The sequence below is a fragment of the Panthera leo genome, chromosome D1 (assembly GCF_018350215.1).
Source record: "Panthera leo isolate Ple1 chromosome D1, P.leo_Ple1_pat1.1, whole genome shotgun sequence".
In the NCBI taxonomy this organism is placed as follows: Eukaryota; Metazoa; Chordata; class Mammalia; order Carnivora; family Felidae; genus Panthera; species Panthera leo.
Genome location: NC_056688.1, coordinates 69,960,053 through 69,985,395, shown reverse-complemented (window position 1 = coordinate 69,985,395; position 25,343 = coordinate 69,960,053). Strand labels below are relative to the sequence as shown.

Sequence of the window (25,343 nt, the reverse complement as noted above, 5' to 3'; positions counted from 1 at the left end):
TCTTTAAGATTTATTCTAACATTCAAAAACACAGGTAAAATCATACCAACTTCACCCCAGTGGAAAGGATTAGTGCTGCCTGTTGTGCAGTTATACACCATGATGTTTCTTGGTCTGCAAAGACAAAGATCAAAGTAATGAAACATAAAAAGAGGCTGGACTTATCCAATCGAAATCTTATACAATATTCAAGTAGGAAGAAATAAGGATGCTGGGTACCTTTTCTACATTGATTATTTTAAAAATTAACCTTAAAGGATTAATTTTTATGTCTGAAGGACTATATAAAACTACCCTTTTTTCCCTCCCCTACCAAAAAAAATTATTAAAAAAAATTGTTTTTCTTTTCATGTTTTTCTTGCTTATACTAGCAGGACTATCTGTTTTTAAATGTAACAAAAATGACAAACAACTACAGCTCGTCCTATCTCAGAGGCTCTAGTTTAAAAAACTTATGGGCTGAGTTCTCTTTTACCAGAAACAATATACACATATAATTATATCTCTCTTTTTCTGGAATATAAAATACGGGCTTAAAAAAAATAAGGCAGTTTATTTTATTTTATTTTTTTATTTTTTTAAATTTTTTTAATGTTTGTTTATTTTTGAGACAGAGACTGAGCATGAACGGGGGAGGGGCAGAGAGAGAGGGAGACACAGAATCGGAAACAGGCTCCAGGCTCTGAGCCATCAGCCCAGAGCCCGACGCGGGGCTCGAACTCCCGGACCGTGAGATCGTGACCTGAGCTGAAGTCGGACGCTTAACTGACTGAGCCACCCAGGCGCCCCAAGGCAGTTTATTGATTAGGGAAAAAATATATTAAGAGTTACCTGTAAATGCTACTACTCCCTTTTAAAAAGAGGCCTGAGTTGATTCAAGCTGCTCTAGTGTGCCATCTCCGAGAGTTTCAGATTTTTTATACATTGAGTTTACACCAAGTTTTAGTTTGGATTTAAAAAGCAACAGGGGGTGGTAGGGTTTGGGGGTTTTCTCATTTTTAATCCCGAATGAACTTGTCCCATCCTGTAGGTAGTATATGAAAATTAACATTAATTCTTAATTATAGCTAATGGAACTACTTGCTATATTACCTGTGATTAAACCAGTTCTTGCAGTTGGAAGTGGTAATACCTATACATATCAGTAAGGATTAATTAACATTAGTCATTAGCTCCATTTTCCCTGTACAGTTACTACATATTTAACAAGTGACATTGTCACCTCATATACCTATTAACTCCGGAATACCAGGCTGCCGCAAGACTCGTGTTGACAACTACATCTACAGGAACAAGATCTGCAAGGGCATTGTTGGAGGCACGCATTGTTCGAAGAATTCCTTTCCCTGCCTTTGTTGAAATTAAAAAAAACACCTTAAGATATATAAGCCAGAATGCATATATAAGACATACAGAAAACAGAAAAATATGTAGAATATTAAATCAATCAAAAGATTTACTTACCGCAATAAAGAGACCACTTGGTCCATTAAAGTTATCAATCCATCCCTAATACAAAAGTTAAAAATAGAGTGAGCTTAGAAATATTATAAAACTAGAGATTTATTATTTGAAATCTACAACCCCATATGTATACTTAGCAGTTTTCTTCTAAAAACTAAAAGACTAGATTCAGGCCAGAATCTCTCTCTCCTTCCTAAACAAAAGCAGTCTGCCCTGAAGTCATTTTCAGAGAGTTACCTCCTCTTCCATTAATTAACTCTCTACAAAGAGAATTTTATAAAAAGGAGTTTATACTTGTCAAACATTTTAGCTAAATTAAACTTGCACAAGTTTGATTCTGTGCTATTTACTGAGGCAGCATCGCGAGATTAGGGGGAAAAGGGAAATCCTCCTCAGAATAAAACAGAGGAAAAGAGAACACTTGTCAAAGCAACAAAAGAGACTATACTTCCTATAATTATAGAGACCCAGATTTTTCCTAAATCAATTCATCTGTTAGTTTATATCATCTTACTCCAGGGATTCATAAATACCGTAATGTCCTGCTTTTCCACAGCAAATTATCATAGAAATGTCTTATACCTTTCTTAGCTTGTGATCTATACAGGGAGAAGCCTACACGTTGGAAGGCTTTCCTCTTTTTGGTACTAAAAAGCAAATGAAATAAAATAAGGTCCTGAATATTTTCAGTTCTATTGCCTTCACCTCCACAAGGGAAACTAATCAGTAAATAATTTTAAAAGCCAACAAATGTTGATGTGTCAGAGGCCAGTATCTTGTCAGTCACAAAGAAAACGCGTAAGGCAAGGTATGCTTTGACTCCAGACAATATCACAGCCTTTGATTTAATTTTTAGTTAAGATTTTTAAAATGTTTACCTGCATTTCTATATCCGTGGCATTACATTACAAATAAAAGTACCAAGAGAAGTGTCTCTATGAGAACAATTTTGCCACAGTAAGCCACGCACAGTAAATAACACCTGCTCTTATATCAAACAACTGCCAACTCTTTTTAAACAGAGACAAAACTTATAATTCTCAATTCCATTATTTACAAAGATTTCTAACAACTTACTGGAAAAGGTTCTTTCCAACTGGCACCAACAATCGATGGCCTTACAATCGCCACATTTAGCTTTGCTCCTTCTTGTTGTACAACATATTCTGCCAATGCTTTCGTGTATATGTATGTATTAGGTCTGTCTCCTATCAATTTTGGTGTGATATCATTTACCAGGCCATCATCCATCCACCTGGTTAACAAGGAAATTGCATGCAAAAATATTTTCAGATGTTTTACTATAAAATCAAAACCACTTAAGTTTGCATATTCAAACGTATCTGTTGCTCTGACTCAATTGATTTGACAACTTTTACTAAAAAAAAATAAATGGAAGTTAATCTTACTTTCATTAAACATCAACTACAAGTCCACATCTCCTATATACAATTTCTATATCCAAAAAGGTCTGAAAGCCACGAGTTCTTTCATAAATAATATGGTAGGTAGCAATAACTGATCTCAACTGATCTGTGGCCTTGTAAAAAATACCACTTAGGGTAAATATTCATACACTTCAAATATGTTTAATCAGGGGTACTATCCCAGATCTCATTATTTCATATTGCATAATACACAGAGATTATATTTCCTTTCTGAAGTCCAAATAAATTCCAAAATTTAGATTTCATATTAAGAATTATAGACCTGTATATAATGACCAAAACAGCATACATAATATGTTGCAATAAACAGTTGCAATGAACATACATTTACAATTAATATAAAAGACCTAGTGGTCTAAGTAGTTCATGTAAAGCACTAAAAACTATTATGTTCTCACCAGCGAGACTAACAAATACTAAAGTAAATGATCAAAATAAACTGAACCATGCTATAAAAATTCAACTAGCAACCTACTATGAAGTCACAAAATTCCTCCAATTCTCTCAATATCTCTGAAGAAAAGGTCCACTCTGATCCTATATAAAAGGAGGGTGATACACTAGGTGATACCCATGGTCTTTCCAATTCTCCATTTCCAATTCCATTATGTATGTACCTGTCTGCAAATACTCTTCCTTACTGTTTATAATGTTACACAGACTTGTACACTTAGTGTATTATCACACTCAAAAGATACCCTACTAACTGATGAGGAAGCACAAAACAGAAATTATTAAGGTAAGCTTTCTTCTGTATGTGGAAGTACTTTTTGTGTGTGGAAGAAAAAGAACCTAACAAAATTGAAGGGAGGCTGCTACTCAACTTAGGAACAATTCCACAGTGGAGAGGAGCCTTGAAAAATGGAACAGTTGCTACATTACAACAACAACAATAACAACAACAAACTGGCTAAACCAAGGAGACATTAGGCAGGAAGACTTATCACTGGGAGTTGAGTTCATAAAGCCAATCCATGAGTTACTCTAAAATTATCCGTTAGCTACATTTCTTTGTAAACAAAGAAAGGAGGTGCAGAATTAGAAGGTTACAAGCTCTTTCTCAGAAACTTAGATGTTTGGATACACCAATTGCTAAAAAGAGAAAAAGTAAAAAGCTTCATTAACTTCTACATTCAACTTCTCCCAGAGATATTAAACACTTCTGACTACTGACCTGTTGAGACCATGAGGTAAACATCTGGGACCATCTAAGAAATGGAGTTAGAAAACAGAAACCAGGGAATTACAAGAACGTCTTGGTAAGCTCTCATTCTTATTTTACTTATTTTCTTACAATCTGTCTGTTTCCTCACACTGATCAGCAGGAAAGCCTTAAAGAAAAAGACTTATTATGTGCTTATTTTAGGAGAAAACCTGGAGAAGCAATGAATACTCTATAGTGCCCTTTGGAAGAAGATAATATGAGAAAGCAGGGGACAATAACTGAAAGTGGATAGGATTTGGGGAACGAAAGAAGACCTAAGGGAAACAGACAAGAAAAAAAAAGAAGCCCACAGGGTTATTATATGAGGATTAACAATTATGTTTAGATATGATGTACACGGGAATTTTCTATAATTCTAGTCCATTAAAGAAGAAAAGACCCTACTTTTTGTTTTTGCTCTGATTCTGTTTGTTTGTTTCACTTTATGAGAAAGCGCAGCCTGAAACAAATGAAATCCTGGCCATGCAGACTTTATCGTGGATGAGCTGTTCAGAGACCTTCCTCCAACCATCACACCTGGTCAAAAGTTCAAGCTCAACACTGACCTCACCATCAGTCATGCAGATATAAATCTATACAATAAGCAGCACAGAGTAGGTATGTAATAATTTGTTGAATAAGAAAGAGATAAATGTACACATACGCGTAGGTGGAGAGAGAGAAGAGAAGTGGAAAGAAAGAGAGAGAAACTGAAATAGACCAAGAGACACATATAAATAGATAAAACTTTGGCTCCAAAGTTTGGGGATCAAAGCAAGTGTGTATAAATTTAAAACAAACATACTCTAAAGAATCAATCAGTTTCTTGGGATCCACAGGAGGTGGATAGACTACTTCATCAATATGCTTTCGATTGCAGTAGGCATATGCTGTTGATACATGCATGAATACTTCCAGATTCTTCATTTGTTGTGCAAGGAGAATAAGCTGACGTGTAGCAATCACATTTAACTGAACAGCATCTCTGTAAAAGAAAAAGTAACAATGAAAAATTGGGAAGCTTTCCCAGTGAAAAATTCGAAAGGAACTGATTTCACCTGCTAAAAAAAAATTAATTTCCATTAGGAAGACAGAGATTTTTGTTTCTTTACAACTGATCCCTTAGGTCTGATTTTGTGTATTTTATTTCAATATAAAGAGCATCCATTCTATCCGCTGTGTTTAAAAAGAAAGATTTTCTGATTATAAAATAAATCTTATAGTAGTATTTAAAAAATAAAAGTACAAATTAAAATTTTTAAATAACCCAGAAATAAAAACAGAAAACTTCAGTCTTTGGCTTTTATACATACATTTTGAAGCCATGTTAGACTTCTCTTGCACTTTGATTTTTAGAAGTATACTGTTTCAGGATGTGGAATTACAAAAGAGAAGAAAGCAGAATGGTTAAGTAATTTTAAAATTCTAAGGCAGAGTCACCAGTAAGGCTAAAACAGTCAAAGAAAACTCAGACACATGAAGTTATATTATAACATATAATCCAGAATACGTTTGTTTCCCTGTGTAGTAATTAATCCAAACACTTTAAAGACTAGCTTATAAAATTCAAAGGGGTATTATAATAAAATGGGTACATTTTGTCACAAGATTCAAAAATGATCCATGTATTATTCTATTCTTGAAATTTATTCAAAATAAATAATTTCACAAATGCAAAAGTAAATATGTAGAAAACTAATCAATGAAGCATCATCTAGTAATAGTGAAAGCCTAGAGAGCCCGGATATTCACTATGAATGAAATGAATAAACTTCAACAAAGTAGTATTTTATCACAATCAAAGAAAAGAGTCATTTAAAATAATTATATGACAACTATAAAAACATGGGATATCTGCATGAATATTTTTTAAATATACACATTATAAAAAGTAAAGCAGGATTAAGAACAAGACTCTAGAGTAAGACCTGGCTTCAAATTCTGACTTGGCCTACCTATCAGCTAGCACTGGGTGACCTTGCATCATCAGTCAAGCACTCAGGCCTCAGTTTCCTCACCAGTAAATGGGAACTATAACAGAGTCTACCTACTAAGATTTGCATAAAATTAAATGAAATGAAAAGCTTGCAAGTAATTAGCATTATTCCTCAATAGGCACTGAAACAGGCATTCAGTAAATATTACTAAAGGTAATGAGATGGTGGATAGTTTTGCTTTCTATTAACCTTTTCTATTAAGATTTATAGCTTGTTACTTGAAAGGGGGGAAAAAGTTGATATAATACCAGTAATACTGTGCTAAAACTGGCAAAGTAATACATTGTCGATAACTACACTGATAAAACTGATCCAAAAGAGATTAAGACAAAGTAGTAGCAGGAAGTATAAAAAGGATATAATTACTCATCTAGTTAACCTACTGAAATTATCTTGGAGGAAAATCTTGACCTAACACTAATTTTTCAAAGAAAGAAATAAAAATTCCCTAAATTTTCTATATCTAGGGAACAATACATAAATTATGGCATATCAACATGGTGGAATACCAGCACATCACAAAAATTTTAACAATGAAAGAAATTAGAAATGTGGAAATTGTTTCCCTAAATCAGAAATCCTACGTTTACGTTTTATGTTCAAAGAGAGACAACAAAAGAATTTGTTTTAAAATAACAATCGGTGGTTTTAAGTACTTTCCAGAATTCTTACATTTTCAGTACTTAAGAAGAAAAAAAAATCCAATTATTCTTTTAAAAGGCCAGGATAGGTCACTGATAGAATCTGGTCCACTTGACTCTAAAGCAGGGCTTTGATGTCTATCACCTTTGCACAACAGTGGGGATGGGGAGGGTACTGATTTGGAAGAGGTGTACAGAGAATATTCTGTTACGGGTTCCTGAGGACGGGACAACAAGTTCTGGGTCACCAAGAACAAGAAATAATTCATGAGAGAAAAACTCCTGTGCATTATTTTTTCTTTAAATTTAATAGAATCCGAGGGTTCATGAAAACATACTAGAAGGATTTTTTTTTTTTTTTTTTTATGAAATAATTGGTTTGAGATTTACAACCAGGAGTATAGCTTTTTTCTTCCTTACCTCAAGTGAGGTGGGAGGGAATCTGTTCAAATGGAATTCCAGCAAAAAAGACATTTCACAGAGAAGATACAGTCCACTGGACTGTAAGGCAATAAGCTATTTTCTTTTGCATTTGCAAAACAATGAAGCTGGGGAGAATAGTGTTTTGGGAGCAGTACACAAAGGATATTCTGTTACAGGTTTCTGAGGACGGTGACAGAATTTCTGGGTCACTGAAAATAAGGAATAACTTCAGAGAGAACACTTGTGTACCTGTCTACTACTCCTGTACCTGAGAGCCCAAACCTGAAGGCATATTATGCCCCCATAAATAACTTTTAGTATCTCTGCAACGCTAATAATCTCGCTCTATTTTACCACCATTCAATTTCTACTCCATTGAACTTCAGGCTGAGACCCTGACATGTTAGATCAGAAAGCATTTAATACTAAAAATATATGTGTGTGTGTGTGTGTGTGTGTGTGTGTGTGTGTGTATAAAATATTCTCACGGTTTGATTATATGGAGTCATAAATGCATCTTAAATAACATTAGCTTTTGGAAGATGGGGCAAAATGAACAAATCTTTATAATTATGATCCCTGTCATTAACACGGACATAGAAGCCGTTCCAAAAAAAAAGGAAGAATTCAACTTTAACTGCCAATAAATTTTCTTGTTCATCTATCTTGTACAGACATTCTGGACTGTTCAAAATTTGCATTGATAGGGGCGCCTGAGTGGCTCGTCTGTTAAGCGTCCGACTTCAGCTCAGGTCATGATATCATGGTTCATGAGTCTGAGTCCCAAGTCAGGCTCTGTACTGACAGCTCAGAGCCTGAAGCCTGCTTTGGATCTGTGAGTGTGTCTCTCTCTGCCCCTTCCCCGCGGCATTCTGTCTGTCTCTCTCTCAAAACTAAACATTAAAAAAAATTATACAAAATATGTGTTGATAATACTAAGACCTTATACCAGAGATCTCATGCTTGCCATGACAGACACCTGAGAGCTTATTAAAAATGTAGACTGGGGCACCTGGGTAGTTAAGTCGGTTAAGAGTCTTGATTGGCTCAGGTCCATGACCTCACAGTTCCATGAGATCACGCCCCACATTGGGTTCTGTGCCGATAGCACAGAGCCTGCTTGGGATTCTCCCTCTCTCTCTGCCCCTTCCCTGCTCATGCTCACTCACACTCTCTCTCAAAATAAATGAACATTTAAAAAAGAAAAGAAAAAATGTAGATTGTTGGACCTCACCCTCAGACACCTTGTAATGTCTGAATTGAAGCCTAGAAAACTATATTTTAAATAAGCTCCCCAGGCCATTCTGATATCTCTTTCCTCCTTCCCCACTTCTGAGAAAATGCTTCCTAAGTGAGATCTCACCACTACTACTGCTGATTTTTTTTTCTTAATTTAATGAAGATGCAGACACAGATGTCTAGGGACCAATTAATCAATCTTAAGGTAAGAGACCCAGACGTCTATAATTTAAAATCATACCCAGAGGTCTTGCTACAAATTAAGATTCCCGGGTACTATCCCAAACCAGAGGGTCTGAATTTTGCAAGTATAGTCTAAGATTCTGCATTTTTAACACATTTTCCAGGAATTCCTAAGATTCATAATGCATTCTTAAGTGGAGAGTTGATGCCCTTAGACTCAACTTAGCTTCTTGATCTCTTCTCATCATCCATCTTCACTTCTACTCCTTTCTTGACACCTACTCTCCTATTCATAAAGTTCATAGTCACATATTCTCATGTTCCAATTGCTACATCTCTGACATCTCACACTAGTTTCTTGATACTCTCCTACTCTCAACTCCACAGGCCCTGTCCGACCTTCACTTTCCTTATTACCTTAGGGGCACCAAAACCCAGGATCAACTATTTAAGAAACTCCCTTCATTATCCTCAAAATCACTCTCTCCTCATCTTTCTCAGGTCAGTATTTCTTTATAATGCATAATCTTGATACCCACTTTTTCCCACCTCAAGGTTTATAAACCACCATATCTAAAACTAAATGAGCTCTACTGCCTCTCAATTCTCACAGCACTTAATGTATGCTCTTCAGTAACTCCTTATTTTCTACGCTTTATTATGGTTATTTAAGCAATCTATCTCCCTTATTAGACTATATGGACTTTGCAAACAGGATCTCTGTGCAATTTATCTTGGTTTCTCCCAAAATACTGGGTATAATATTGGAAGTATAATCTGGGTTATTTTTTGCCCTGGCAATAAAGGCTTTGTGCCATTTTTTATTTGTGGGTTAACTTAAAAAATGATTATAAAGAGTAACTGTTTTTTAAACAGTTATTATATACCAACCTACGGTATTTAAAAAAAAAAAATTAATCTTTATTTATTTTTGAGAGAGAGACAACGTGTGAGGCAGAGAAGGAGCAGAGAGAGAGGGAGACACAGGATGCGAAGCAGGCTCCAGGCTCCGAGCCATCAGCACAGAGCCTGACACGGGGCTCAAGCTCACGAACTGTGAGATCATGACCTGAGCCAAAGTCGGATGCTCAACCAACTGAGTCACCTAAGCGCCCCCCTAAACTATGGTATTTTAGAATGTATGGCCCAAATCTAATGTTGCAATATTCCCACTTACATGTTAATATCCATTAAAACTGCTTACCAGAAAACAATAATTTCAATGTAATGACTAAGGTTAGGTCAGTAAATATAGATGCCTTGACAAGGCAACAGAGTTTATAATTCATCTATAATGCCCATTCCACTATGAGATCGCTAGTAAAAGAGAGAATAATGTAAAGATTTCCCTTTTGTTAATGGTAGCCCCGTGTACCCTGAGGAGGATAGACAGAGGGAGAAGGTTCCTTGAAAATTTGGTTCGTAAGTCACTTTGAGGAGTTTCATCCTAATTAATGTTGCCAGTCTGCAAATCAATTTCCCATTTAAAAGCACCTACAGCACAATTATCCAATAAACATATACCTGTTTTTCTTGAAAACAGTTTCATAAGGCTGTGTGAATTTTCTGTTGGTTATGAAAAATAATGAAAGCTAGAACTATGGGGGGAAATATCTGTTAGGTTGACTATTTAATACTAAAAACCTACCTGTAATCACACTATCCAAAGATAAGTGGCAAGTATCGAAAGATGTTATCTAAATACACATATATGTACACACATCTTTTATGAAAGTGAGATTCTACCATACCTCTACTAAGATTCTTTTGTCACTTTTGAATCATGAACACATAACGGCTGCAGAGAAACAACTAAAAATAAATAAATTATTATCACCAGATAATAAAAGATAAAGTCAAAGTTAAAACTAAGGTATGTAATTCCAAAGCTCATGTCCTTTCTGGTACACTCAAGTATAAAATGGACTTGCCCCACGATATCACAGTGGTAACATTAGCACAGAATAAAATAATGCATGAGAAAATACCCTGAAAACTATAAAGTACAATTAAAGAAATGTAAGTGACTACTACAGTGCCCTCACCTGGAACATAGGCAAAACATATTTTAATGCTTTGGCACTGAACTGTCACATTATATATATATAGTATCAATTAAGGTTTATACTTCTATATAGAAGACTTGATGAGAAATAATCTCAAAACCCTTTATAATCAAAATTTAACTTAAAAACATTCTAGGAAGGCCTTCAAGTAATTGTGAAACCTAAAATAATCTGCACCACTTTAACTGGCATACAATCGACCATACAATTAGATTAACATTATAAAATGGTATTTTTGAACATACCATCAAAAAGAATCCTTTGAATAAGCACCATTTTTCGAAGTACATATTTGTTAGACTTTTTTTTAAAAAAAGTAAACATTTAAAAAGCTTTTTTCTTGAAAAGGCATCTGGACAGGGGCGCCTGGGTGGCTCAGTCGGTTGAGCACCCGAATTCGGCTCAGGTCATGATCTCGCAGTCCGTGAGTTTGAGCCCCTCATCGGGCTCTGTGCTGACAGCTCAGAGCCTGGAGCCTGTTTCAGATTCTGTGTCTCCCTCTCTCTGCCCCTTCCCTGCTCATGCTCCGTCTCTCTCTGTCTCTCACAAATGAATAAATGTTAAAAAAAAATTTTTTTTTTTTAAAAAAAGAAAAGGCATCTGGACAGAAGTCCAGGTTATTTTTCTAATTAAACTCATGTCCAATGTAGCCTATCCCTAACACTGCTACCAAGTTTTTTAAAAAAACACAAGGTATGACTTAAGTTTATAAGCCATTTTATCTTATGCTACAAAACCTGAGCCTAATTTTTTTCTAATTTTCAGATGGGTATGTGTGGAGTGGAAAAATAAATCTGCTGGGGTATAGGTTTCTGAAAAAGTGGAGGAAGAGGAAACAAACACTATTAGTTGTTAAAACTAACACTCCTACTGAAGGTAAATTTCTCTTTCTTCTACTCTGTGTTTCCCTGCCCTACACTTAAATTCATGGCAACTTCTTCTAATACACAGACACTAGCTATCCAATGTTTTTAAATTGATAACAAGGAGAAAAACTCCTTTAACACTCTTTAGGTCACCAAAAGCTACAACTGACACAGGGCAAACAGTTTCAAATCACTTTCAAAACAATTTGACTAAAAAGAATTCAAATAGATCTTTTAACTATGTTGAAGTTCACATATCATATAATATCTTTACTTACCTTAAATTTTCATTAAACCTTACTGTAGCTGCACAGTGGAATATAATATTGATAGAATCTATGATGATCTCTTTATCTTCTTCACTAAGAGCCAGTTTAGGTTGGGTGAGTTCACTGTTGATCGCTATAACTTTCTCTCTAAAATCTGGATTTTCATCTCTCAATCTGTCAAAGAGCTATCCAAGGGGAAAAAGTATTTTAAGGCAGTATTTTTCAACTTTCTAAAACCCATTAGCACCCCACCAAGGATCGCTATTCTTAAAATGCCAACTAAGTTCATCCTAAAATTTCTATTCTTAATTGCCATCATTCTGTATATAAAACACCCTATGAAGCCCACATTATTATCCCCATTTTACAGATGAGGAATCTGAGATATACAGAGGTTAAGTAACTTGCCAAGGACACAGAGCTGGTAGTGTGCAGAGTTAAATCTGAACTGTTCACGCCTTTGCTGACTAGATTATATTGTCCCTCAGACTTAAACAGTACAGACATTAGGACAATGTTTAAAATGACCATTCAAATTTCTAAAATCCAGATCTTAATATATCACTTCATTTTATTTTTGGTTTTATTCCATTTCAGTTGATTACAGTACAATACCATTATTCGTAGTCTACATAAAATCTGAGACCAAAGTTTAAGGGGAAAAAAAAGTACGTTGAAGGAAAAAAAATACTGGTAAGCAAATATGCAGATTAGACTCTGGGACAAACTTGAGAAATAGCATATATACAGGATTCTAACCCAAAAATTCAATATTATTTAAGTATTCCAGAAGGAATGAATTAACTAAAGATTCAGTTAGATCCCAAAATGATTACAGTGTAAAGGCACATTCAGTTGTGAGTCAAATTTAATTTTTCATCCCAGATTTCACAGAAGAGCACTGATGCTATCTCCAGATCCCTCCTCTATTACACTTTGACTCTCCATTTCATTTCAAGTCCATACTTGCAGTTTAAGCAGAGATTCTCGATCTGGAAAGAAAGTCTATAGACAGCACATATAATTTTCACTTTCACTTCCCTTCTACTACTGTTAGCTAGTGACTTCAATATTAATGTGTTCTTATATTATTACATATCTACCAAGTACTTCATATGAGCCAGGCACCTTCTAGACACTGAGAAAACAAAGCAATAATCTTTGCCTCAAGCTCTTTAGAGTCTGATTGGAAAAATCAGACAAACGAACAATTAATATACAGTGTTAAAGGTAATAAAATAGGGTAATATTACAGTGCTATGGGACTGTATGGGAGAAACAACTAACCGAGCTGGGGAAGGACCAGAGATTATAAAGTTGAAGAACAGTGTTCCAGGCACAGAAAGCAGCATGTATAACCACCTGAAAGTGAGACAGCATTTATGTTTGGGGAGTTAAAAAGAAGTCAGTATGACTTGGCCAATGACTCAACATGAGGGATAAGGAAATGTGAACTCCACAAGGACAGGGACCACATCTACTTTGCTCAGCACACAGGTCGTAAATAGCCGAGCGCCTGGCAAGATGCGGACATGATGAACACTTGTTAAGTGAATAAATTCATTAGGTGGAAAATACTGGAAGAGCAAGAAGTACAGTTATGGAGATACAAGTTCAGTTTTCTGAAGGATGGGTGTGAAGTGCCCATGTGGCATCCAGAAGACAGGTCTAGTAGAAACAACTGGCTCCGTGGGTCTGGGAGTTTAGGGGAGAGAAGAGCCAGGCCACCCAAATAGACTTTACTACCCCCACACAGGTAGCCCTGGGAATAGAAGACCACCCAGGTAGCAGCAGTGATGAGCACCCAAGGTCCAGACTAGATGAAGCTTTTTCCAAATCTAATTTAAAATACAACCATTTGTCTCACATAAAACAGAAGGTGCTGAGTAATCACCTAACTGGATCTAGACGAGATCAAGGCCTAGGACAGAACTCTGGAGAATATCAATATTTAAGGGGCAAGCAGAAAAAAATCAACCTGAGGAATGATCAGAAAAGTACTTTTAACACCTTGAATTTACATTTTTCATTCTCCCAGATTGCCAAGGACCTTTTAACTCCCCATCGTATCAGATATCTCCACCACCAAGACAGGCTCATGCTGTTTCACAAGTTACATCTCAAACCTGATACTCTTCCCTTTCTAGCTATTTATTCAATACTATGTCTTCCGGTGCTTTTAATTCACCGGTACCCTAATTAGTTCCTCCTTTACTATGTTCACTAATGCCCTCTTTGATATACTTTATTCCCTTTCTAGAATTTATTTTGTGGTTAATTATTTTAGTTAATCATCACCATCTTAATGGAGTTTCCTTTCCCAGAGACATTCATCAGTGGTTCTCACCTTGGGGAAATTGTACCCCCCAGGGAACATCTGGTGACATCTGGAGACATTTTTGATTGTCACGACTGGGAGTGTGGGGGGAAGGGGCTTCTGGCATCTAGCAGGTGGAGTCAAGAATGCTGCTGATCACCTTACAATGCACAGGACAACTCCTGATAATGAAAAATTATCCTGTCCAAAATGTCAATAGTTTGAGAAACTGTACTATAAGACAATGTCCCACTACAGCATATGCTCCTAGCCTATGCTCTTTACTCCTGTTTCAAAATCATAGCAGGCTTTACCTTTAAGTTTCTTACTAACTTCAAGTGCGCATTCATTGATACTTGACATAAAAAAAAACTCATCTTATTGATTTACTAGCAATGCTATACACATAATGGGGAATGAGTAGCCTAGGATTAAGTGGCAGGACGGATCAGGAAGGAATTAAAGGCATAGATAAAATGACACAATTTTATGGATTACTTTAGTCAAAATTTAGACAAATATATGAGGACAAAGTATCTTTATATTGAAAATAATGGTCATATGTTTTGGTTAAGTCACATAAGTTCAATAAATTGCAGGCTTTAATAAGTGTAAGGTATGCTTTCTCTTTACAAATTAGACTTATTGTGGAGAAAAGTCTTTAGATCCACTGCCCTGGAGGTCCCAGAGGAGATGCCCAAATCTTTGACATTTTACCCGAGCCCCAATTCCAACCAAGACATTAACTTCAATAACTGTTCCTATTTGGTCTCTCTTGACACTTCTATACCCTCTCTTCTCTCTTAAAAACTCTCTAACTTGTAGGCAATCTTCATTATGGCAAGGATTCTATCTTATTTATCCCTCCATTCAACCCCCTACATCAATCAAGTTCCCAGCACTGAATATGCATAGTAAATGTTTTCTGAAATATAAAAAATGAGTAACAATGAATCACCTCCCACTAGGGGAGGGAGTAATCAAGAAGGGAATTAAAGCATACTAATTACAAGTGATTAAAAGGTACTAGATAATACCTAATAACTAAAAACTTACATAGCTACTGTACTAAACTTACTATCAATGAATGTCAGATAATCTAATTCATTCATTCTGAGAGAATTCAAAGCTTAGGATTATGAAATAATTTTACTCCAGCTCATTTCCATTTTTTTCTTAGCAATATTTTTCTAAAGGTTCAAAATACATGACATATTCTCATATCCTATATTACCCCTCTGTCATCATGTTATTTGTCCAATAATAATATGTGACTTTTCTACTTCCTAATACTGTTATGGGAAGCAATCAGTGCTTACAAATTTTTAAGTGTTATCACAGCACAGTGTTTCACAGCACATTAGGTAGTTAGAAACTACGTCTTCGTTATTATTATTCTGAATACTATTTAAAATATCTAGTAATTACAAACAATATGTTCCAAATATTCTGAAAACACATTAAGTATGTACCATATAGCTATTTTAGAACTTGTTATACAATTTTGCCCATCACAGAGGAAACCTTCCTTTCTCCTACTGATCACAAGTCATATCCCATTTATTACCATCCTGCACGACTGTTTTTTTGGTACTAATTTTTTCAGGACACTGAAGAAATAAACTGAACTGTTGATGATTACAGTAATTATACATACACACGTTCTTTTCTTTCTTCCAAGTGATCATTTTCTACACTTACCTTGCCACTAATAACTTCTTCTACTCGCTCTTGGGGTGTCTGTCCCGCTTTCTGCCTCACCAAAACATATACTGAATTCACCTTAGGACAAGACCTCAGCAACTTTTCCAGAAGTACCTTCCCTAGGAAACCGGTAGCTCCAGTGAGGAGGACATTCTTGCCTTCATAGTACTCTGGGATTGAAACCATTCTGATCCTAAGGAAAACACAGCAAATAAAGATCAGTTCAAAGATTTGTTACTTCTTATGCACTAAAAATCTCTTGCTATTCAAATAAACAGGCAAAAGTCAAAGTTGAATATTAGCAAAAGGGGACTTTAACCTCTGGTTAACTGTAGTAAAGTGGAAAGAATAACGAACTGCAAAAGTGATTTCTGGCCCCTGTGTTTTCCACCTGGATCACCTCAGACAAGTCACTCACCTTCTCTGGGCCTAGGTTTCTTTAGTCCAGTATGTACTAAATGACTTCTAAAAATTCCTTCCAGCAATAAGAACTCAAATCTTCACTTAAACCTCAGTTAAACCCTACACACAAATGAATTCTATTTCACTGTCTCCAAAAGGATTTATAACACCAAATAGAGGTCAGCAGCAAGACTCAACTGTCTAGCTTGTATAACATGGCGGGGTATCATATTCGCCTATCATCACCAGTTGAAACAAGAAGAGGTAACATCAAGTCCTTTCTCTTCCATGTCTGTAGTGACAATATATCCAAAAGGTGCTTAAATCTCCCTTTTAAAAAAGTCATAGTAAGAAATACGTGAGCTGAATTATCCCCTTTGTCCAAATTCCACTAAAACAGCAGAAAAGATAGTATACTAAGAGACTGAACAAACAAAAGAACCATGATGAATGGAAAAAAACAAGATGCAGAAGGATTCATGCAGTCTGTCACTATTCAAAGCTCAAACCCTTTCAAAACAATGCTCTTTGTTGTTCAGAAATGCACACACAAGATGATATTAACAGATGCATGAGAGGGAGTGCAATACAATCAGAGAATAGGAACTTCAATTTATGTTTTCTTTAAGTTAGTGAGTAGATACACGTGTTTTATGTTCTAACTTTCATAATTAAAAAAATAATAAATTCATAACATCTAAAGATAAGAAAAAGACCCATTAAAGAGCAGAAGGGAGGTGCCTAGGTGGCTCAGCCAGTTGGGCATCCGACTTTGGCCCAGGTCATGATCTCATGGTTCTCGAGCCCCGTGTGGGGCTCTGTGCTGACAGCTCAGAGCCTGGAGCCTGCTTCGAATTCTGTGTCTCATTCTCTCTCTGCCCCTCTCCAACTTGTGCTCTGTCTTTGTCTCTCAAAAATAAATGTAAAAAAAAATTTTTTTTAATAAAAAAAATAATAAAATAAAATAAAAAGCAGAATGGAGAGAAGGAAAGAGTTTCTAGAAGAAAAAGATAAGACTAAGTTGACAGAAAAGCCATAGCAGAAGAAATAGCAACCCAAGCAAAGCAAGCATAGGAAAGGACTTATAAGGAGGCAAGAAATGTCCCAGTTCCCTGAACAGAGAACACCAAGCCCAGAATCAAGAAACTGAATTAAAAGGGTGCCTGGGGGGCTCAGTCAGTTGAGCATCAACTTCGGTTCAGGTCATGATCTCACACTCGTGGGTTTGATCCCCATGTGGGGCTCTGCGCTGATAGCTCAAGAGCCTGGAGTCTGCTTTGTATTCTGTCTCCCTCTCTCTCTTCCCCTCCCCCACTCACACTCTGTCTCTCTCTCTCTCTCTCAAAATAAATAAACATAATAATAAAGTTTTAAATAATAAAAAGATAAATAAACTGAATTAAAGCATAGGGAAATCAGGGGCACCTGGGTGGCTCAGTCGGTTGAGTGTCCAACTCTTGGTTTTGGCTCAGCTCATGGTCCCAGGGTCCTGGGATTGAGCACCGCGTTGGGGTTCTGTGCTGAGTGTAGAGCCTGCTTAAGATTCTCTCTCTCTCCCTCTCCCTCTCCCCCGCTTGTGCACACTCTGTTTCTAAAATAAAAAAATAAAATTAAAAAAAAGTCATAGGGAAATCAAGGGAATTAAAGGATTGCTCACAGAACAGCAGAGCCACTCAAGACAGCCTTACTTCCGGTATAAACTTGAGCTCCCAAGGCTTAGTATCCAGATCTGCTGAGAAGAACATCCAGCATGGGTGCTAGGGACAAAAGAAAAGTAGGGCTGAGCCTGACATTGCTCCAGACATCCACAAATGACGGGGGAGGTGGAGAATCAAGAGAGAGGAAACTAAACCAACGAAAGAAAAAAGTCTCAAAGTACTTGAGCCCTAGAATAAATTTTAGGTCCTAAGCCTATCTATCTGGCTGCTGTTGGCCCTTAAAACAAATTCACAAAGGGGCGCCTAAGTGACTCAGTCAAGTAAGCATCCGACTACAGCTCAGGTCATGATCTCACAGTCCATGGGTTCGAGCCTCACATCAGGCTCTGTGCTGACAGCTCAGAGCCTGGAGCCTGTCTGTGTCTCCCTCTCTCTATGCCCCTCCCCTGCTGGTGCTCTGTCTCTTTCTCTCTCAAAAATAAATAAACATTTAAAAAAATAAAAAATAAAGTTACTATAAAACTTCAGGCGACTGGGTAGCTCAGTCGGTTAGGTATCCAACTTCGGCTCAGGTCAAGATCTCACAGTCTGTGAGTTTGAGCCCCACTTCGGGCGCTGTGCTAACAGCTCAGAGCCTGGAGCCTGCTTCGGATTCTGTATCTCCCTTTCTCTCTGCCCCTCCCCCACTCATGCTCTGTCTCTGTCTCTCAAAAATGAGTAACATTAAAAAATTTAAAAAAACAAATAAACTCACACAGAATTCTGCATCAGTAATCTCATTCAGAGAAAAGCTCTTTTGGAAAAACAGACCGCAAAAAACTGAGAGGAAGCCAGCCAGTATCAGCCCCCAAAACCAACCACCCTGATCCTTCATAAACATGACTAGATAACCAAAGATCACCAGATATTTAAGAAATACCTAACAAAATAAGAAGAACCAAAATGAAAAGCAACAGAATCAACCGCTAAGGAAACAAGGGCAATAAAATTTTAAACAGAATTTAAATTCTAAAGAAATTCTCCAAGCCATTCACAAAAATATTGCATCCATAAAATAGCAAAGTACATGAAAAAGGAACAGAAGAATAAGAAAGCACTTGAAAATCCAAAATCCAGATGTATAGAGAAAATCCAATAAACACATAAATAAACTATTAGAATTAAATGAAGTTAAGAAGGTCGCTAAATACGAAATTTATATGGAAAAAAGCAAATGTATTTCTATACATCAGCGACACGGAAAATGAAGTAACAAAAAACTGGAACCCCTTAAGATACCATCCCAAACACCAAAACACTATGGAAAACAGCAAGTATTAAGGAAGACACAGAGAAACTAAAACCCGTGCACATCACTTGTGGGAACGTGAAATGGTTCAGCTGCTATGGGAAAGGTAGTGGCACCTTAAAAAGTTAAACAGAATTATACAACCTTGCAGTTCCATTCTGAGGCATACGCCCCAAAAACTGCCAACAGGTACTCGAACAAGTACATGCGTGTTTATAGTACACTGTTCACAACAGCCAAATAGTACAAACAGCTCAAAATGTCCATTAACAGATGAATGGATAAACAAATTATGGTATATACCTACAGCAGAATACTATTCGGCCATAAAAAGGAATGAAGACCTGACACACACTACAATCGAGGAATGAGCCTCAAAAACATACTAGGTGAGGGGCGCCTAGGTGGCTCAGTTGGTTAAGCATTCAACTTCGACTCAGGTCATGATCTCACAGTTTGTGAGTTTGAGCCCCACATCAGGCTCTGGTGCTGACAGCTCAGAGCCTGGATCCTGCTTCGGATTCTGTCTCATTTTCTCTCTGCCCCTCCCCCAAGTATGCGCTTGCTCTCTCTCTCTCTCTCTCTCAAAAATAAATAAAAATGTAAAAAAAAAATTTTTTTTAACATACTAAGTGAAATAAGTCAGATACAAAACATCAATACTACAGGATTTCATTTATATGAAATATCCAGAATAAATAAATCCATAGAGACAGAATGCATACAGGTGGTTGGCAGGGGCTGAGGGGTGGGAGAGTGGGCAGTGGAGACAAAATGCTTAAGGAGCTTTACTCTGCAGTGATGGAAATGTTTTGGAACTAGACGGAGGTGGTGACTGCACAACACTGAACTGTACTAAATTGTTCACTTTAAATTTTTTTTTTTAACGTTTATTTATTTTTGAGACAGAGAGAGACAGAGCATGAACAGGGGAGGGTCAGAGAGAGAAGGAGACAAAGAATCTGAAACAGGCTCCAGGCTCTGAACTGTCAGCACAGAGCCCGATGCAGGGCTCGAACTGCGAGATCATGACCTGAGCCGAAGTCGGACGCTTAACCTACTGAGCCACCCAGGCACCCCTAAATTGTTCACTTTAAAATGGTTCATTATATTGTGTAAATTTTACCTCGGTGAATTATATGTTTTTAAACTACCAGAAGGTAGAAGTAAATCTGAAAGATATTTGAGACCTCTATTCTGAAAACTACAAAACACTGAGAGAAATTAAACAATACCTAAATAAATGAAGAGATTTACTACATGCCTGGATTAGAAGACAACTTCTAAATAAATGAAATGTCAACTCACCATCCTTAGGGTCCATACAATCCCAATCAAAACCTAAGCTGTTTTTGTGGATGGAAACTAAGATCCTAAAATGTTACGGAAATACGATGGGCCAATAATAGCCAAGATAAGTACTAAGAACAACAAAGCTGGGGAACTTCATTACCGTATATCAAGATGTATTATAAAGCTGCAGGAATGTGGTACTAGGACAAAGAATAATGCAGTCAATTTGCTATCCATATAGAAAATGAATTTTGGGGGTCCCTTACTGGCTCAGTCGGAAGAGCGTGTGATGCTTGATCTCAGGGTCATGAGTTCAAGCCCCATGTTGGGTGTAGAGATCACTAAAAAAATAAATAAATAGAAACTTAAAAGAAAATGAATCTTGACTTCTACCTCACACTACACACAAAAAATGAACTCTAGATTGACTATACACTTAAATGTGAAAGGCAAGATAATTACAGGCCTAGAAAATGACAAAGAACATCTCCATGATATTGGGGTAGGCAAACATTTCTTAAATAGGACACAAGAAGTGCTAACCACAAAAGAAAAATATCGATAAACTGGAGGACACTAAAATTAAGTTCATCCCATAACACTGTAATAAGCAGAAAAGACAAATTAGAGGAAAAGATATTTGTGGTATGTATAATAACAACTGATTACCACCCAGAATATATAAACAACTACAACTCAACAAGGAGAAGAGATAAACTGATAGAAAAATGGGAAAGGCTTGAGGCAAACATAAAGGAGAATCCAAATGGCATTACCAAAGAAGATCCAAATGGTCAATCAGCACATGAAAAGGAACTCACCATCTGTAGTTATCGAGTTAAAATCACAATGTGATCCCACTACACTGTCCCCAATATGGCTAAAATGAAAAAGACAGACAATACACAGTATCGGTAAGGATGCAGAGAAACTGGAGCGCTCACCTACTGCTAGAGGAAGTACAGACAGGTTTAACACTTAGCAAAAGTGGCATTCCTACTAAGGCTGAACATTCATATATCATACTTCACAATTCCACTTCTAATTATATACCCAAGAGAAATGAGTATATACATTCACCAAAAGACTCATCAACAAGTATGTTCATGGGAGCACTATTCCTGTTAGCCCCAAATTAAAACAACCCCAATGTTTGTCAATAGTATGTTGTATAAATTATAGCATATTCACACAATGGAATATTAAAAAAACAATGAAATGAAGGAACAATCACTACATACAACATGGATGAGGCCCACAAGAATGCTGAGCCAAAGAGGCCAGACACAAACAGTGCATACTACATAATGCCACTTACATAAAGTTCAAAAACAGACAAAAACTCATCAGTTAAAAGAATGGTTATCTTGCAAAGAAGAGGCAGTGACCAGAAGAGGGTGGGAGGGGGCTTCTGGGAGACTAGTAATGTTCTATTTCTTGATGCAGGTTGGCTCAGTTTTTAAAAATTCATTAAGCTGTATACTCAGGATTTATGGACTTTCTGAATGTATGCTACATGCCAATAAAAAGTTTACTTTAAAAAATAAAAACCTCGTGTGACCATAGGTCTTAGTTTGCCTGGAACAAAGCTGGTTTGTACATGCTATCCCACCTGAATTTTGAGTATAGTCCTCTGAAGTGTTTTAGTTTGCACGGTAAATTATATGGTTACTCTAGTTATAACCTGCTTCAGGTCTAAGCAAGACTATTTCAAGATTTCAGTGACCGAAAGCCTAATTAAAACTATAGCCCACTGAAGGGAGATATGAAAAAAACTGCATCAATATACCTAATAAATCCAGTAGGTATTGATAACAACTATATGCTGATTACAAATGTTAACCACAGTGTGCTGAGAATATGACCTAGAACAAGTCATCTAATTCCCTCTCTGAGCTTCATTTTCTTCATATGCAAAAATGTATTCAATAAACATTTCTTAAGTACCTATTAGATACCAGGCACAAGAAAGTTTTCCACAGGTGTACATATGCATTTAAAACAGAAAAAATATCAGGCAGTTTTTCCTTTAATAATTGAGGGTTTATAGCCTGAATATGCGATTGGCTCAACCCTAAACTAACACAACTACATGTTTTTTCCCTCATCTACAATGACGTCTTTCCTCTAAAGCCTCAAAAGCAAATCTGTAAATAGAAAATTTTTACCAAACTTAATTCTTTCTCCTCAAGCGTAGCAGTAGAAAGGCTGCTTGCTAAGACAGTTTCAGGATGAAACTGCTTCTTACCAGTTTCAGGTACTGTTTACATGTGAGTTACACGGTTTTCTTCACGAAAGAAAGAACAGAATTCCCATAAATCTCCCACTTTATCACAATGTCACCAAAAACTTTACAAGCACTAGGCATTTTCAAACTCTAAGTATCCTTGATTCCCCCCATCCACCAATACATTTATTTCACCCTACTGCTAACTTATTGACAAAGCCAGAACAAATGAGAATTCTTTTAAGGCAAGTCCAGACTTGTAACATCTTCCACATAGCCCTGCCAATGTAGCCAGAAGCTACTAGAAAATGCCAGGAAAGAAAATGCTGCCAATCCTACAGCATGCTGTTTCAATTTCGACTGTGTGAGTTCTACATAGCAAGACATCAAAAGCTATCATCTGCTGAAAAACAGCTGCAGCACTGCAATGCTGAGGAAAAACCGCAACATTATCATTCCTGCGTGCTGGGGCGGAGGGGCTATAAAATGTGACTCATATTTACTTTTACTGTTCTTGAGCTGCCTTCAAGAAAACATCACTTAACAGTGGCAGCTGAGTATTTTCTTTAAAAAATACCTTATCCTCACAGAACTACAACAAATAGTACTAAAATCTGTATGGAATCACTTAAGACCCCAAATAGCCAAAGCAATCTTGAGAAAGAAGAAAAAGTTGGAGCTAGCACAATCAACAGATTTTAGGACACACCACAAAGCTGCAGTAATCCAAACAGTATGGTACTGGCACAAAAACAGACACACAGGTCAGTGGAACAGGATAGAGAGCCCAGGAATAAACCCATGCTCATATGGCCAATTAATCTATGACAAAGGAAGCAAGAACATACAATGGCAAAAGACAGTCTCTTGAACAAATGGTGTTGAAAAAACTGGACAAAAGAATGAAACTGGGCCACTTTCTTATATCATATACAAAACTCAACTCAAAATGGATTAAAGATCTAAATATGAGACCTGAAACCATAAAACTCCTAGAAGAAGAAAACATGAGCAGTAATCTCGTTGACTTCAACCTTAGCCATATTTTTCTACATGTCTCCCCAGGCAAGGGAAACAAAAGCAAAAATAAACTACTGGGATTACACCAAAATAAAAAGCTTTTGCACAGCAAAGGAAACCATCAACGAAATGAAAAGGCAACCTACTGAATGGGAGAAGGTACTTGCAAATGATATATCCAGTAAGGGGCTAATATCCAAAATACATAAAGAACCTATACAATGAAACAAACAAACAAACAAACAAACAAAACAATCCGTTCCAAAATGGGCAGAGCACCTGAATAGATATTTCTCCAAAGATACAGAAATGGCCAACAGGCATGTGAGAAGATGCTCAACATCACTAATTGTCAGAGATGCAAATCAAAGCCACAGTGAAATATCACCCCATACCTGTCAGAATGGTTAGCAGCAAAAAGACAAAAAACACAAACAACGTTTGTGAGGATATGGAAGAAAAGGAATCCTCCTGCACAGCTGATGGGAATGTAAATTGGTGCAACCACTATGGAAAACAGTACGGAGGCTCCTCAAAAAATTAAAACAAAATTATCCTATGATTCAGTAATTCCACTACTGGATATTTACCCAAAGAAAACAAAAACGCTAATTCAAAAAGATAATGCACTCCTATGTTCTTTGCAGCATTATTTACAATAACCAAGATATGGAAACAACCTAAGTCTCCATAGATGAATGGGTAAAGAAGATGTGATATACGTATACAATGGAACATTACTCAGCATATCTTGGCTAGAGAGTATTATGCTAAGTGAAATAAGCCAGACAGAAAAAGACAAATACCATATGATTTCACTCATATGTAGAATCTAAAAAACAAAACAAACAAACAAAAAGTAGAAACAGGCCCATACACACAGAAAACAAACTAGTGGTTGCCAGAGAAGGGGTGGGGTGATAGGCAAAAACAGGTGAAGCAAGAGTGAGAGGTACAGGCTTCCAGTCATGGAATGAATAAGTCACAGGGATGAAAAGTACAGAATAAGGGATTTAATCAATGGTACTGTAATAGAGTTGTATGGTGACAGTTGGTAGCTACATTTGGGGTAAGCAGAAGATAATGTATAAAGTTACCGAATCACTATGCTGTACACCTGAAACTAATTTAACATTGTGTGTCAACTAAAATTAAAAAACAAACAAACCTTCTCTTATGGTTCAAAAGTTAAAGAGGCAGAAATCTTTCAAAAGACCAGTAAAAATGCTGGGTACCAAATGTTTCTAATCTTTCAAGGTATTCTTGCCAAAGTGGGTTTTCCTGGTGCTTTTATATTATGTATTTATATTTACATTAAGAAAACATATTACAAATGTACTTAAATGAAGATACATTCACTCACTTCCTACGTTCACTCACTTGAAGTCCAGATGGTACCACTTTGAAGCCATGAGATCCTAAGATAAAATTACTACTCTGAACCTGTTTCCTTATCTGTAAAAAGGGAACGTGAAATAGGTCTTATGGGCAAAAAGAGCCTGAAATGGCCACAAATGGAGAAACCATAGAGAACTTTCAAGATAGCACTCACTCAGTCAATATAAACTGCACCCTTGCAACATAACAGTACTCTCATAATAAATGTCTTAATATTAGTGGAAAGCTAATCATGC

General features: G+C 36.6%; 1 protein-coding gene across 6 annotated transcripts in view; it reads right to left on the bottom strand.

Moving 5' to 3' along the window:
- The window catches only part of FAR1 (fatty acyl-CoA reductase 1), a 74,804-nt gene that overhangs the window by 18,951 nt on the left and 30,510 nt on the right, over positions 1-25,343 (bottom strand). For 3 of the 6 annotated variants that reach the window (XM_042906861.1, XM_042906864.1, XM_042906860.1), the window contains 7 exons: positions 15,819-16,014; positions 11,810-11,985; positions 4,922-5,101; positions 2,542-2,719; positions 1,465-1,509; positions 1,232-1,350; positions 47-114 (listed from right to left, as the gene is read on the bottom strand). In XM_042906861.1, coding sequence (XP_042762795.1) covers positions 47-114; positions 1,232-1,350; positions 1,465-1,509; positions 2,542-2,719; positions 4,922-5,101; positions 11,810-11,985; positions 15,819-16,007 — 955 coding nt within the window. In that variant the 5' untranslated portion in view covers positions 16,008-16,014. Of the gene's footprint in view, positions 1-46; positions 115-1,231; positions 1,351-1,464; positions 1,510-2,541; positions 2,720-4,921; positions 5,102-11,809; positions 11,986-15,818; positions 16,015-17,648; positions 17,670-17,880; positions 17,981-25,343 lie in introns of those variants that run through there. The other 3 variants (XM_042906862.1, XM_042906863.1, XM_042906865.1) reach the window with 3 other exon arrangements.